General features: G+C 41.3%; 1 protein-coding gene across 1 annotated transcript in view; it reads right to left on the bottom strand.

The window, feature by feature from the left end:
• Positions 1 to 16,277, bottom strand: part of AFF3 (ALF transcription elongation factor 3) — a 327,221-nt gene that overhangs the window by 13,741 nt on the left and 297,203 nt on the right. Inside the window, exons 13-14 of the mRNA XM_054190585.1 lie at positions 15,947 to 16,148; positions 13,113 to 13,237 (exon numbers count right to left, since the gene is read on the bottom strand). Coding sequence (XP_054046560.1) covers positions 13,113 to 13,237; positions 15,947 to 16,148 — 327 coding nt within the window. The remainder of the gene's footprint in view (positions 1 to 13,112; positions 13,238 to 15,946; positions 16,149 to 16,277) is intronic.

Raw genomic sequence — 16,277 nt, 5'->3', positions numbered from 1 at the left:
CAAGACGGATGCAAGCGTTAAGCGGAACCAGTTATTCCGTCTTCTCCTCTCCCCGGTGCTTGCTTACCTCTTTTGCTACTCCTCTCTGTACATTGTCATTTGCCTTGGCTTCTCCCTCCTCTCAAAACAAGTCTGTGTTTAATCTCTCCCTTTTAAAAACACACATCGAACCTGCTTGCCTCCACAACTACCATCTCATCCCCCTTCTCCCTCTTATCTGTAAGCATGCTGAGAGTCCTGTTTACTCTTGCTGCCTGGAGTTCATCTCCGAGTCGGTGCTGGGCTGCCTGCTGCAGTTCCACTGGCGTCACTCATGCCAATTTCTCCATTGATTTCTCTTCAAACAGATCTCAGGGACTCCATCCCTTCCTTAACCTACCTGACCTACTGACTGCAGGGCATGAATTCAACTGCTGCCTCTGTGCTGAAATTCACAAGTCCATTTCTGATCCAGACTTATCCACTTCCATTCAAACTGAAAACACAAACTGATATCTCCTTGGCAGTGTCTGGTCACCACCTCAGTGAGCTCCTCATGGCTGAAGCAAATTTCTTCATCTCCTTCCACAAGCTCTCCCTATCGCACCTTTCTCAATCGCTGTGGAGAATAGACATTTGCCATGTCATTTCAGGCCACAACCTTGCATCTTCAGTTGCTGCCTCTCATAAAAGTCTTCACATTTCCTGACCCTGCAGATTCTTCCAGACTCATATACCTGGGTGATGGATGCCTTCTTTCTCTACTCAGCTAAACCACGTCCTGGTTCTTCTCAGCTTATACTGTGGTTACTGACATATCCTTGTCTCTCTCAGAGAAGGACATTTTGCCTTGCAAAATGATTTTCTTAGTATTGGTTAATGTGTTATCCCTTTGCCCTTATCTGATGAAAATGAGATATTCCTGAGTAGTAGTATGAATTCTGATGTTTTTATCATTCATGCTGTAAGTGCTTGGTGTCGTAAATTATGTGGTATTATTGCCACAAAGCAGTATGTTGTAGGTTAACCCCAATAGGCAGCTCAGCCCCACACAGCCACTCACTCACTTCCCTCCAGTGGGATGGGGGAGAGAATCAGAAGAGCAAAAGTGAGAAAACTCATGCTTTGAGATAAAGTCAGACTAACAGGTAAAACAAAGCACAATAAGGAATTCATTCCCTGCTTCCCATTGGCAGGCAGGTGTTCAGGCATCTCCAGGAAAGCAGGGCTCCATCCCACTTAATGGTGACTTGGGAAGACAAACACCATCACTCCAAATGTCCCCCCTTTCTCCTTCTTCCCCCAGCTTTTATTGCTAAGCACAACGTCATATGGCATGGGATATCCCTCTGCTCAGTTGGGGTCATCTGTCCTGGCTGTGTCTACTCCCAACTTCTTGTGCACCCCCAGCCTGCTTGCTGGTGGGGTGGGATGGGAAACAGAAAAGACCTTGATGCTACTCAGCAATAGCTAAAACATCCCCGTGTTATCAACAGTGGTTTGGTCACAGATCCACAGCCCCATATAATCTGCTATGAAGAAAATTAACTCTATCCCAGCCCAAACCAGTACACAGGCCTAATTAGTTTTTCTCAACACATTAGTTTAAAAAATGTTATGTGTCAGTCAGAGAAAATACAGATCTAAAGACTGAAGTCAGGGTGATGGATGAGTAAAAAATTCTTTCTGACAGCAGTAAGAACATGCGCAGATCCATAACTGAGATCAGTGGGAGCAAGGTGGAGCCTCTTGACAGAAGAGAACAGCCATATATACTTCCTTGAGACCATAAGGCTATTTGGCAGTGCATTTACTTAGTACGTTTCCTTCTATTTGTGTGCACACAGTTTCAAGGACATTTAATTGCATCACGGAAGGTTAGTCAACCTTATTTTGATGAGAAGGAAGGCTAAATATCACTAGATGGAAATAAAATTCAAAGTCTGGCTAATTTGGAATGACCTCTACCCCAAAAATCTTGTTGATATGAAGAAAAACAGTCCCTTCGCTCCAACTTTCTTTAAAATATTATTCTGCCTCAGAGTGGAATTTCTCCCCAGCTTACTCTACCCAGTAGGTCAGAAAGGGGACTGAAGACAGGTTTGTGTCCCAGTATCTCATAACCTACTGCAGCTGCAAATAATTCCTGTGCCCAGCAAGGTGCTAACATTATCTTAATAATACGAACCATCTGGATTTGGTCTTGGTCAATTATGAAATATTAGACATTGAAGCAGCGTTAGCTTGATATAGAAAAATAACTATGTTTTCAGAACCACTGAAAGGATTCTTAAAACAATGTTAAGTCCCGTCTCCTTCTTGTGCAATGACCTAGGTAATATTGTTTACTATGAAGTGCCAAAAAGCAAAGCAAAGCAGAGAAAATCAACAAAAGAGTGGTTTCATCTCTCTGAAATTATCAAAGTGATGAACGTTTACATGATCTTTTCAAACTCAGGTCATTAAAATATGTCCTTTGCAACATTCCCTCCCATATATCACCCAGCACTATATGTCTAATTTGCTTGTTTGAAGCATGGTAAGAGGCTGCAAAACCAATGAGAGACAACACAGTGTAATTATGGTGTCCTTATACATAAGTTAATTGTAAAACTGTTTTCAACTTGTAGCAGGATGCATTCTCCCAAGTTATGATTAGCAATGAGGGTATTGGGAAGGGGCATTCACATTACTGAACCAAGAAGCCTGCTCTGAGGGCCCTGCTGTGGGGTGGTTAACCATAATGCAACGTGCAAAAATGGAAGTCATCAGTTTGTACTAAGTCCAGTTGTTTTCTGGGAAGGATAGGGTACGTTTTCTTCTAATTTCTTAAACAGAGCTTGTTCAATAGTGGTAATAAACACATCGAGTCAAATTCTGATCTCTTAATGCCATCTATGAAATACTATTCTTCCATTTATCAGTACATGTTAATAAACTTCCTATTCAGATTACTAATGTGCATGTTGGGTGAAAATGGAAAACTGAAATGTCCTATAGATTTAATGTATGTTTATGTACATTGCATACATTTCTTATATAATTTTAGTAACAAAATAAGGATGTGCTTGGATTTAATTATTTTCTATTTTTTCATAAGAAATAAAAGTTTCAAATTCAGTTTTGTTTAGGTTCCCACTGCACATGAACATAATTTGTCTTTTTAAATCCAGTACACTAGTTTAAATTATTATGTCATGAAGTAAAAAAACAGAAAAAAACCCTCTTCTATAGGCTTCTTGAAGATAACAGGTTACCTCAGCTCATGGACATATGAAGACACATGAGAAAGTGATGCATAAACTAATTACTCAGGATAGCTCTTTTGCGTAATGCGCATTTCATATCAATGAAGTTCACAAAAGATTGCTAATCATATTCTGATTTTACAGACCCTTAAGTTACAGTGACTGAGAACCCATTATCTGTTACAAACTTGAAGGTTCATCCAAATTTCCTCTGCAGTTTGGCCTATCACATTGGTGATAATCTCAGACTGGAGAATTTGCAGGTAATCTCACTGGATGCTACTTTTGAATACTGTAAATTATTGCTGAGAGGCATCCTGAGGACAAGCAAATCTGTTTTCCTACTGATGAGATTCAGAAAGATCTGTGGCTAAACCCCTTAGATCTGCAGATCACAGCCTCGCTACAGCCTGCGAAGCCAGAGAACAGAGAAAATTTCTACAGGATTAGAATGGTACCAGACTACTGGTTGAACTGGAGTGGATGTGAGTAGCAGAAGAAGCCCTGGAGTCTCTTTGTTAGGCTTACTGGTCATGAGTGTATACTGAAGTCCCACGGAAAGTTACTCAGTGACTTCTGGTATTCAGACAATTGAGTCAGATTCTCCTCTTATTTACAACTGTATGTATCTATTGGTGTCAGCACTGTCACTCCAGATTTACAAACAGAATTCAGGCCTCTTTTAAAAAAAAAAAAATCAAAAGAAGTCTGACTTCAAATTAACAGGTATAAACAAGTGTTTTATCTCTATTAATAATCTTGACTGCACAAGAAAGTCTTTTGTTTCTATATATCTGATTGTTGGTACTTTTGGAAATACAGTCCTCTTCAACAAAGCCAAAAAGGAGTTCTAATACACTGCTCTAATGCATCTCATATATCTCTCTGAAAGGCAAGAGAAAGAGCGTAAAGCATCAGTGCCAACTAAGTCACACCGCTGGTGAATTCTCCCTGGGATCAAGTGTCATTATGTGAAACTGGCTGCTCTCGAGGAGAATTTACCCTACTATGTTGATTGGGGAAAGCAATCAAGTACTGCTGGAACCATTTCAATGCATTCTCAGTCAACACTAGCCAGTCACCTAGGCACTGCAACAGAATCCAGCCTTTTACAGAACAACCCCCCCATGGCTAGATCTGATAGTACAAACAAGGCCAGGCTTCCTTTTCAGCAGCGGCATTCAAACCATTTATGACTTTGACAAGGGCAGCCTCAGTAGCATGGCTGTGGCTGAATCCAGGATGAAATTTATCAAACAATCCGCTACTGTCCCCAATTTCTCTCCCTCGCCTTGCCACCACTTTCTCTGGGAGCTTGTCGAAAACCAGCAGGAAAGGCAGCATTGCCATTGCTTGTTATGTTGCGCGGGATCCCAGCGTGAGGTGAGATGGCTGCGGGCATCGTAATTAGTCCCCTTCCAGAAGCAGCCTTTCAGAATTTCCAGGCTGTTGAGCTCCTAAGAGTGGTGTTACCATTACCCAGGTGAAATGCTTGTGTGTGTGTATATGTTTCCCTCATCCTATTTAGCCCTATGCCATTACAGCGCATCTCTGCCACCTCTGCCTTTTGCTGCCTTCTCTAATTTACTCCAGTTTAGCAGATAACTGCAAAAATGTAAACTCATGCAGTAAAAAAAAACGGAAGAGAATCAAAGTGAATCAATAAAAGCCTTACTTCGTACAGTAATTTATCAGCATCTACTGCAACATAATCTCCTTGGAACTCAGAGCAACCGCTGGTATTTACAGAGTACAGTGTAGCTTAGACTCCAATATACAATTTTAATTATAACTGCATTCAAAAACACATTTTTCATGTAATTTTTATATTTTATATGAACTAAATACTAAACTATAGCATTTTCTGCTTCATTTACATAATATACCACTTGTACATTATTTCTTACTGTGGTATGGTGCTTTATGAGGATATATTAAAAAAAACTAATAAAAGTTCAATTAAACATCATAAATGTAGCCAAGTGCATATTTTAATACCCTTCAGAGATAATGCTGCTGAAGTGTTATAAAAAAACAAACTAGTCCTTCCTCAATGTACAACAATTGCACATAATAAAAGCAGCTTAAATCATAATTCTAAATATAGGACCAGTTTCACAACTTTAGTAATCTAGACCCTAAAAAAGTGGGTGTGCTGGAAAGGAGTAGAACAGCAAAATGAGCGACTTTAAAATTTGATCAGAGCTAGGGGAAAATCAGAAGAAACTGGCGTGGCCGGGGTTAGCCCGTGTCCAGGTTTCAAGCTGTGCCATTAGGCCCCAAACTTTCAGTCCAAGAGGAGAGGAAATCTTGTAAGGGCAAGAAAACCATGTAAATTGAAAGGTAGGTGTATACAGCCCTGCCTATTTGCTGTTTCATAGTGGGACATGTGTCAGGAGCATGTCTGACATGTTTGGTCACAGATAAGGGTGGTCATCTTGGGGATAAAGGATAGAGCTGTGCAGGAATTACTATACAAAACAGTGTTCTCCCCTCATGTATTATGGCTTCCTGCCGATTCCACAACTTAAAATAAATGCTGTTTTACAGGACACGGCACTGCTGGGTCTGGAGCGTGGCACACAGGGTTGGCCCATGGCACTGCAGAAGGTGGGTACCCAGTTATGGGAGTCTCATGCTCACTATGGCAGACCTAGCAGGTCTGGGAAGTTCAGCAGAGGAGCATACAAGTGGAGAGGGCAGAGAAGGTATTTGCGACCTGTTTAAATGATAGTGCTATAGGCATTTCAGAAAGACAGTAACAAAGGAGTCAGGCCAAATGTAAGAAAAATTTACTCAACCGCACAACTACAAAACTACTATCTTGTTGGGCTTAGTATAACAAGGTCAATAGCTTAGATTAGATGCATAGATGAATACTACAGATACCTAAAGAGGGAGTTACTGTTCCAAAAAATAGCAGACAACATTAAAGCCTAGCACCTAATTTAAATGAACTGAAGAAGGATAAAATAAGTGGGGATTCCCATTTTGGCAAAAATGCAAAAACCCCCAGACTAGCCATGTTGATGTAGTGAAATACAAGAGACCATGAGAAAGAGTCAAAATCTACTACAAATTCCTGGGCATGACCCAGATTCCTGACTTAAAGATAACCATGTGAAATCAATATCTAGACTAAAACATACAAGGGCAAAGTGTAGAAGCAAAGAGAGAGGAATGAAAGAAGTATTAACCATAGGGACTTGAGCTCCTGTATTGAAAGCAGAGGGAGAAAGCATTACATCCTTGCAGATAAACTACAATTGTGTCTCTTTCAATGAATGTTAAATAGATATTCTGAAATCAGCTAATTTCAGTCGAAAGTGGCATGAAAGCCTTCACAGTCACACCTAGGGAGAGAGGGCAGGATAACAGCAGTCCAGATTATATTGTTTTAAAATACCACGGAATCACACCTTGAATTCTCAAGAGGCAGCTGAAAACCAAAGGCAGAAAGATCTTTCTGGGTGAGGGACTACCTGGCAGCCAGCTCCAAAGTTCCCAGCTCTGGTGAGTGAGAAGCCAAGGTGGGGGTGAAACTGCCGAGTGACAGTACATGTGAAACTCGAGTCAATGAATGGGGTATCTACAGTGAAAGGACCAGGCAATGCTGAAACAAAGACTCTGTCCAGAGCTCTGTTCTGCAATGCCTGTCTAAGAAACTTCAGTAATCATAGGATTTGAAAGAAATTGAAATCAGGCACTGGAAGACCAGGAAAGCATCTGATAGGGATTTTGGGCATTCGTTTTCCTCATGTGCATTAAGTCATCACAGCCCTTCTCCAGCTCCATGCTTCATTGTTGCATCTCAAGATGAACAGTGTACTCCTAGGCTAAACATGAGTTTGAACAGTCTACCTGTGATTCTCTAGGCTAAAGTGGTCATGATCATTCGTTAGTGTGGTTTGTTGTCACTGGAAGATGAAAATATCCTTTACATGTTGAAGGAATGATCAGTAAAGCTCCCACATTTCCCTGGGGGATCACAGCCTTTGCACCCACCAGCCTTCTAGTTCAAAAGGGAAACTTGTGGGTAACTATATCGTGGAAAATGGACTTGAAGAACATTCTTCAAATGTATATATTTTCCACTGCCACAGGGACAGCAAAGCTGATTTAGGAATTAAGCTGCAAACAGAGGCACTCGAATCTCTCTTACATGCCACACCTGTGAATTCTGGCATTGAGGGTGATAAAAACCCACACTGCTCTGTGGTCCAGCACAAGAAGACAAACCCTAAGTTACACTGGGAGGGACTTTTAGCTCTTTGAGGAGAAACCAATGTTTGCCACCAAACCTGAGCAAAACAAGCTCTGTCAAGAACCAGAGGTGTGGTAGAATGGTAAACACCATGGGAGGTTAGATGAGACTTCCTCATATTCAGCACGATTCATGTTATGATTCATTGTAGACTAAGGATGTTTTCTAGTCAAGCTGTAGAGTAAGAAAAAGGCACATCAAAACCAATTGATGCAAACAAATCCTCTTTCCTGAGTGGCAAAATTATCGGAGGCTATTTCAAATGTGTGTCTTTCAATAGAACCATTCCTTGGCTATGTCTGTGCAAGTGAAATAAGCAGGGCAAGGATACCAGCTCTATCGTTTGATCATCCATGCTGTTTAATTGCTGCTACTCTCCCTGATATAGTTTTGAGCTCAGTCCCAGACAATGCCTGGGCACAGCTGGGGGACAGCGCAGGCCAGGGACTGTTCTCAGGAGGCAATGAGTGTTCTTTTTTTGGAGCATGAAAACATTTAAACATATAAGCAGTGCTGGACCACTTGCTCATAGGAACAGAGGAGGGGCACGGATATAGCTTTTAAGTTCAAATGCAGTCCACAGACCTGGCTTTTCTTTGACAGCAGGGAACAGTGGCTATAAATTCTTTACCCTGTAAGAATCTCCTGCTAGAGCTGATTAAGCATCTCTTTCCCACCAGACCAAGCTCTCATAAAGTGTCCCTAAAAAGAAAGGGGGTAGGTGGCCTTGCAGAGAACAGGCAGCTTAATTATGTAATCATGGGAGGCAGTGTCTGCAGTCTAATAGTCTAATGTTATATTTTCATGAGCAGTTGTCGTGGTTTAACTCTCGCCAGTAAGTAGGACCATGCAGCCACTTGCTCACTCTGCTCAGTTGGGATGGGGGAGAGAATCGGAACAGTAAAAGGGAGAAAACTCGTGCATTGAGAAAAGACACACTAATAGGAAGAGCAGAAGTTGTGTACACAAGCAAAGCAAAACAAGGAATTAATTCCCTGCTTCCCATGGGCAGGCAGGTGTTCGGCCATCTCTAGGAAAGCAGGGCTCCATCACGCATAATGGTGACTTGGGAAGACAAATGCCATCACTCCAAATGTGCCCCCCTCTTCCTTCTTCCTCTGCAAACCTTATATACTGACCATGACATCATATGGTGTGGAATATCCCTTTGGTAAATTGGGGTCATCTGTCCCAGCTGTGTCTCCTCCCAGCCCAACTTTTTGTGCACTCCCAGCTGGTGGGGCAGTGTGAGGAGCAGAAAAGGCCTTGACTGCTTTGCAACAACCAAAAAACATTAGTGATCTACCAACACTGTTCTCATCCCAAATCCAAACATAGCACTACACCAGCTGTAGCAAGAAAGTCAATCTGATCCCAAATGAAACCATGACAGCAGTATACACACGAGAAAATTCAGTGCTGCAAGTAAGAAGGATAGGAGAGGAAGAATGAGATGGTCAGCTGAAGTCTTGAAATCTCCCAAAGCCAAGAATCTGGTAGCAGTCCAAAGTAAGCACATGAATTGTGAGGAACTTAGTGTAGTAGATGTTGGTCTATCTGACCAGTGATTTTTTAGATTGCTGATGAGAAGAAAGAGGAGCCAAACTCTGTTCCTTAGCTGTGCTCCTGAGGATGTGCCCGGTACTACAAAAGTCTCTCTAAATACTTCGGAAGACCAGGAGTCCTTGAGGCATTTTGAGCAATGCAAAGTGAGATGACTTCCACATGTTGTATGGGAGTCACAACCCAAGAGCACCTTTTCCTTTCCACTCTGAGGCAGAAGAACAAGGAAGAGGAGAGGGTTTCCAGTCTCTCACTGAAAATGAGAGACTTGGGGTTCAAGCCAAAACAAAGAGATGCGCCAAGAAGTTATCTTTTGAGCTCTTTATGAGCTCTAAGTGTAACACCTTTACAGGTTGAATATTTTCTGGTACGGTTTATTTGTTCACAAACAAATAAAGGAATGCTGTCTCACAGCAGGATATGTCCTTTGGACAATGTAAAGCTGGTAGGTGTGTGGAGCACCTAAATCCTTAAAGGTGGAACAAACATTCAACAAAATAGGAATTAAAAAAGAAAAAAAGCCGAAGAAGATGTATCACCTTACTCCTATAAGGCTGGAAAAAAAAGGAAAATAAATGTAAGGGAAGAAAACCCACACCTCAAGTTTGAAAGGGTAACCCACAATGCAAGTGAGAAAATAATCCTGCGGAGCCATAAGGATAACTGGGAAGCTGGGTACGCTCTGCTCTTTTTCATACCACACACGCAGTATTTTGAGGAGGGTGTGGGACTGTGCCCTCGGGCACCCACAGCATGTCTGTGCTTATCACTTCAAGGACAACAGACTTTGTTCCTAAATGCGGTTATTGGGAATTCTATCATTCAGTGAAATTACAGCAGGAATGAATTTGGCTTGAAGCATTATTACGTAGCCTTGAAAATGTTCTCTTCATAGAGCCAGAAATGGCCAAAAATCTAGGAAATCTTGTTAAGAATTAATACTGGAAACAGCATTGATGTCACTTATACATGCGGCACGCTGGGTACCTCGAAGCATATCTAGAGCAGGCAGTAAACAATGGCAAAGCAGGGGAAATAGGATTTTGCCTGCCTTTTGAAGACCGTTAGCTATATTTACTTTTATGTTGCAATGTATGTGTATACAGCACTCTGCCAAGCAAGATATACTTTTTATTGACCTACTTGTGTTCCAATTTATTGCTAGTGACAGCTGTTGTCAATGATCTGGAGAAAATAAATTGAGAATAAAGCAAAGAGACACTGATTGGTCAAAAAAATTAGTTGTTGTTTTAAATCAAATATAAGGGATTTAGTCTCTTAAAAACTATAGAGTCTGATTAAAATGAAGACTTTAAAGCCATGGCTGGATTACAGCAATTCAGAACTTCATGGATTATGAGATGAAATACATCATAGGCATCATTTTGCACAAATGCTGCCATTAGGATTACTACATAATTTTAGACCTACTGTATTACACTTCTTCAAATCCTCTGCTGTGGTACTATATGAGTTTGAAAGACACTGGCTGCCATGTTTAATTTGATCCTTCTAACATGTGAGTCAAATTTGTTGACATTTAACATTTGCAGCCAGTCTAATCTGCTACATTTCAGTGACTTCTCTGCACAGTAATTTCAGAAGCAAGGTTTAGTATAGCTGGTATTCTGGTGGTGTTTCCTAGATACAGGTTGTGGATAGCAGCTCCTCTAGTTAGAACAACAGGCATTTAACCATTTCTTTTTTTTAAGGGCAAATTAAGACATATTTGATTCTGTGTTTTATCTTATTTGGCTTTTTAGATTGCTTTTTTTAATGGGCCACAAGTTGCTTGGGGACATTCTACATGGAAGGCACTACACAGGAACAGTTTAATTGTATCTCTCTCTGAAAAGGTGAAACAGTTTTATTGAAGATGCCTGCCAGAGAAATCACACATATCACTAATGGAGAATGCAAGTGATAAAAGCCTCTTCGATGAGAGAGACGGTGAAAAAAGCAGTTTTCCTATGGCAGTATTCTAGGGTAAAACCGAAACAAACCAGTGTTCCCTGGTTTTTGTCTGCATCTTGAGGGAAAATCAGATGAAGATACAATAGTTCTGTTGTAGCTGTTTCTGATTGTATTTTTTCTAATCCAAACAGGTGAGCATGTCCTGTAACTTTGACTCTTATCAAGCATACTGATACCCTTCTGCCTTGTATGTACATGTTTAAACTGCAGAAAAATTGAACAGTTGCAAGTAAATTATAGATGATAAAGTATTTTAAGAGATATGATGAGTTAGGTAGTACTTCCAAACAGTTTTAGATTTCCTCAGTGGAGATTGTTGAATAAATATACTGGAAGAGTTAAAAGCATGGAGAGAGGTGGAGAAAGAGGGAAAATAAGGATATATACACAGGGGAGAGTTTTCTCCAAAAGGAGCAGAAAAATTGATTTATTCAACTTACATCTCCTTATGACTGCCATGAAAACACACAGAAATTAATCTCACCAGCCTTCTTATATGAAACAGTTACATCCTTTTGAAGTCTATGGGAATTATTTACACCTTACAGTAGGAAACCTGGATTCTCTTTAGGAGAGGCTGCTGTCCCTCTAGTTGTCCCTCAGACCAGGTAGTGTGAACAAACCTTACTACTACTATTATTATTATTATTATTATTATTATTATTATTATTATTATTATTAAAATCTCAGTTTTGGTAGAAAGTGGTTCCTGAGGAAACAAGGCTGTTATTCCAGGGTTTCGTTTAATATAAAAGAGTTAGAGTTGTTGTGGGTGAAAGTCTGGCAGTACGAAAGGCACGTCAAGGTCACACAGTTTATGGAGCTCCAGGCAGTCTGAGGCACAGCTTGAACAGAACCTCTTCTACACTAGCCAGAGTATTTTCAGGCCAGAACATTACCAGACAAAAAGAATCTGGATTTTCTAGATACTAGGATTTCAACCTCCAGTTTCACCTAAATAATACCACATCCTAAATGACCTTGGGAAACAAACCAGCAATTTTAATTTACCAAAAAGAAAGACAATTGCAACCTTAAATTATTTTCAGAGGAGGATGGCAGAGGATGTTTGAAGGACGTAGTGGAGGTAGGGAGGGCCAGGTATCCCTCCAGGTACTCCCGCTAACCACTGCTGCTTCCTACTCACCCTGCCTTTGTGATACCTTTATCTAAGCAGCAGTATCAATGACAGCAGCAGCTGTCAAGGCTCAACAATGCAAGGCTCCCATATGTCCTCTCCCCTTGCTCCAAGCAGGGTGCGTCTTTCACCCCACCTTGCTATGGTTCTGTATACATTAATAGTCTGATGTGTGCATACTTAATCCCAGAGCCCTGAGGGTACTAATAAAGCTTTAATGGCCCTGACCTGCCCCATGTGGGGCCTCCCCCTCCTGCCCATGGGCTAAAGAAATCCATTTAAACTCAGGTCTGGGCCTTCACTCTCCGTCCAACTCATTGTAAGTGTGCCTGTCTCCATCCCTTCAAAGCCATGCTTGTGCCCGGCCATGGCCCCCATTAATCTGGACCCTGACCTGGGGACTGTTTTCCTGGCTGGACCTCAGATATGCCTTGTCACTATGCATGCCTGGCAGTCATTGGGCTGTGTCCGACCCTCACCGGCCTCACCTTGGACCTGCCTCATCACCATGGACTTGCCTGAGGATCTAGGCTCTTGGTTGAACCTGACTCCACCCATGGGCTGCCCTGCTGTGCTAGTTTGAGAGAGGTGGGGGAGAGCATCTGTCGTTCATCTCCGTCTGGCCCAAACCATGACACCTGCTCACCTTGCTTGGGTGTTCTGGGACTGGACCCCCAGCTGCCACAGCCCCTGCTCTGTCACACATGTTCTGCCCCTTGGGTCCTGGTTCCCCGTGCCTTTAGGGAACAGCCAGTCCTCACTACTCTCTGATGATTGCAGGCTTAATTTATGACACAAAATTAAGAGTTTATACAGTATGTCTCATTCATCGCTTACCATAATACTTCTGGCCATGATTCATCTCCTGTTGGACAAATTGCATTTTTCTGTCTTTAAATGCAGCAAATGATATTGTTTTCTTTATTGTAAAGTTATCTGTACTTACATATCATCAAAGATAAGCTTTGTCCTTCTGCAGTCCCTGGGTGTGCTGGACAGAGGTGACCAAGACTCTGTTTGGGACTGGGGCTTATTGCAGAGAACATTTTCCGAATTGATGTGAATTGCTTTCTAGACAACAAACAGCAGAGAAGACATTGAGGAATTGGCTACTAACTTCAAAAAAGCATCTAATAAACAACAGAGAATCTTTGCATTGTGTTGTAAATTGGCAGTTAGTTTTCCCTCCTGTTTCATCATGGAGTATGTATAACTATCCTGTCACCGATAGCCACAAATTCACAGATATTGCTCAGAGCACTTTGTAAAGGGCTGGAGTTTCAATGTGATATACTGAAGAAATGGAGCTGAACTATCAAAACACTCTGAAACACAGTAAGTGAAATTATTAAAGAATAGATCTGGTGTGGTCATTTAGAAGATCAAGTTATATCTCTAGTCTTCAGCTTCCCAACCAGCATTGTCCCTTGCCTTGGGAGAGCAAGGCTCACTTGTTTGACTCGTTTCACGCTGCGCTGCTGATGTGCCTGTGTGGCATGAATTTATAGCCTGAGGTCCAGGTTTCTATCTGCTGTAGGTCTCCGATCAGCTTGAAAGATCACTGTTCTGCACCACGGTGGAAGCACAAGTCTTTTGGCAGCGTCTCACACGTTCCCTCAGCTGCAGCTCTGCTCTTTACGTGGCCTCATGGGCCCTTCGTCCTACCGAGTGACCTGTTGTGTGGGCTACCATGCACTGGCACAGTGCGAAGCTGAGGGCCCCAGGTTGCTTTTGGTTGATAACCACTGGCAAAAACCACTGTTCTTTCTTTGTCAGGTGACAGAGAGAAACTCAATAGGGAAATGGAGAGAAGCTCAAATGGATAAAAGCCACTCCCTGGCTTGAGGTCTCTAACAGAAATTTGAAGGACCTGGGCATGCCAGTTAGGTGCCAGATAGGACGATGGGATAAAGCAAAGTTAACTTTAACATGTATAGTTCATGAGCTCTCATCTTCTATATGGCACATCCAGATCAGTTCAGCAGGCTCAAGTTTTCAGATGAATAACTGGATACATAAGAATTTTATTGCAAAGGTTGTTAAAATGTTGATCAAATGGTGCATTGCTAGCCTATGCAGAAAATCTCAGTGAAACACATTTGCTAAGGGTGCGGATCATAAAGCAATCACCTTTTACTTTTGATTTCCAGCACATTTGCCTGTGAAGCAATTTAAATTGTTTTCAAGATACACAGTAAAGAATCATATCATTATCATTCTGAATGGGTTATAAACCTCTAAACTTATGTTTCAGAAGTTAAAATGTTTAAAAATTTACATTTAATCCATGAAAAAATAAATTAATGACTATGATTAGTTAAAATGCCTTTTTATTGGAGTATTTTAATGTAATTAATTTTATTGCAATTTACCAAAAGCATCTGTGAGATATTCTATTGAAACACACAGTCTATGATAACTTGTTTTTTAAAAAGTGTCCAAAATTAAGATTATGGTTACTACTTCCCCCTCCACTCTCCAAAAAAAAATATATATTTAAGTATAAACATATATGCTTAACATACGCTGTGGGGCTTGTTATCCCCATAACAAAAGTGTCCGGAGGAGACCACTGCTACAACTTAGGTCGTTTGTTTTCCTGAAAGCTGCTTAGGCACTAATACTTAGACTTTTGACGCCTCTTATGTATCAAATAACAAATACAGCAAATAGATATAGGATAAAATACATAAATGGTTTTTGTAGCAAGGAGAGGAGCATGTGCCTTTCTAGTAGCACCAGAGTGCCCTAACAGCTTGACTAGAAGCTCCAGCAGTGGACATCAATATGATGGTACCCAAATTGCTACTTCTAGGTATTTCACACAAAGGAGAACAGCTTCAAAGGAGGACATGACAATATTCTGCCCTTGATCTTCTACTGGCAGTGTCCTGTAGGCTGAAGGGTAGGGTTTGATTTTGTGAAGTGAGAGAGAAAAAGATGTGAATTCCCTCAATTAGAAGAGCTAACAGGCTCTTTACTTCAGCATCCTAATCACAGAACTCACACATAAATGGGGGCAGCATCTACTCTTCTCTCTCTGTGCTCTGAAAGCAGTTGCTACCACGTGGTGTAGTGACATAGCCTTATCTGGAAAAGCGCTCTGAACACATTTAGCGTGAGCAAGACTCTGATAAATATCAGAATACCTGGGCTCTGATGGAGCTGAGCTGTGTGGCTGGTGCTAAGCTGTTTACCAGTGTCAAGTGTTAAGTAGAAGTGTCTGAGAAAGTTGGTTGTAAGACATGTAGGAGAATGTTCTCCCCGTCCCTGGAAATGTTCAAAGTCAGGTTTGACAGGGCTCTGAGCAACCTGATCTAGTTGAAGATGTCCCTGCTCATTACGGGGGTTCGGACTAGATGACCTTTAAAGGTCCCTTCCAACCCAAACTATTCTATGATTCTATGATTCTAGGAACTTTTTTGCAGGCACACTCATGGTTAGGCAGCGGCTGAGTAGAGGCCTTATGCACCACGCTTTTGAATGTAGGGGGCTTGCATCGTGCCCAAGCAATACTCTGGAGGTCAAAAGCCATTTGTTTCGGGCCATTAGCTTTTACCTTTTGCTTATGTAGCCTTTGTTATTTGCCCATTTTACAGCCTGCCCTCTTTCCTTACTTCTGTGCCTTGCTCAACTCCAAACCAGAAAAACTGAACTTACAATACAACATTTATTATTACAATTCTTTTGCATAACATCCTGCAAAACTATCACAGACTGCAATACAAAGTGAAAAATATACAGCTAGGCTTTATATCGTGAACAGCAGCATAAACTTACATTTAAGTCTCCAGGATGTGGCTGCGACTGGATTTCACCCTTATGTTTTTTGCTGGAGGAGATGGAAGGTAATAGACTGCTGCCATTAGGTCTGCTGGAGGAAGTTAAATCATCGTTGGAGTATTTGTGTTTTGATGCATCAGAGAGGGGAGAGACGGGTGACCGAAGCATTTTCTCATTTTTATTTATTGGTATTGCCAAGCTGAAAATGGAAATTACAGTAATGGAGTGTCACAAAGCTGGCTTTGAGAAAGGTAAATGTTTTATATATTACCAAAACTTTGAATTTAAAACATGCTGGCAGGATAAAGTCTATTGGTATCTGGAAACA

The sequence above is a fragment of the Rissa tridactyla genome, chromosome 1 (assembly GCF_028500815.1).
Source record: "Rissa tridactyla isolate bRisTri1 chromosome 1, bRisTri1.patW.cur.20221130, whole genome shotgun sequence".
Classification (NCBI taxonomy): Eukaryota; Metazoa; Chordata; class Aves; order Charadriiformes; family Laridae; genus Rissa; species Rissa tridactyla.
The sequence above is the reverse complement of the archived record's forward strand: the minus strand, read 5'-3'. Positions and strand labels throughout refer to the sequence as shown.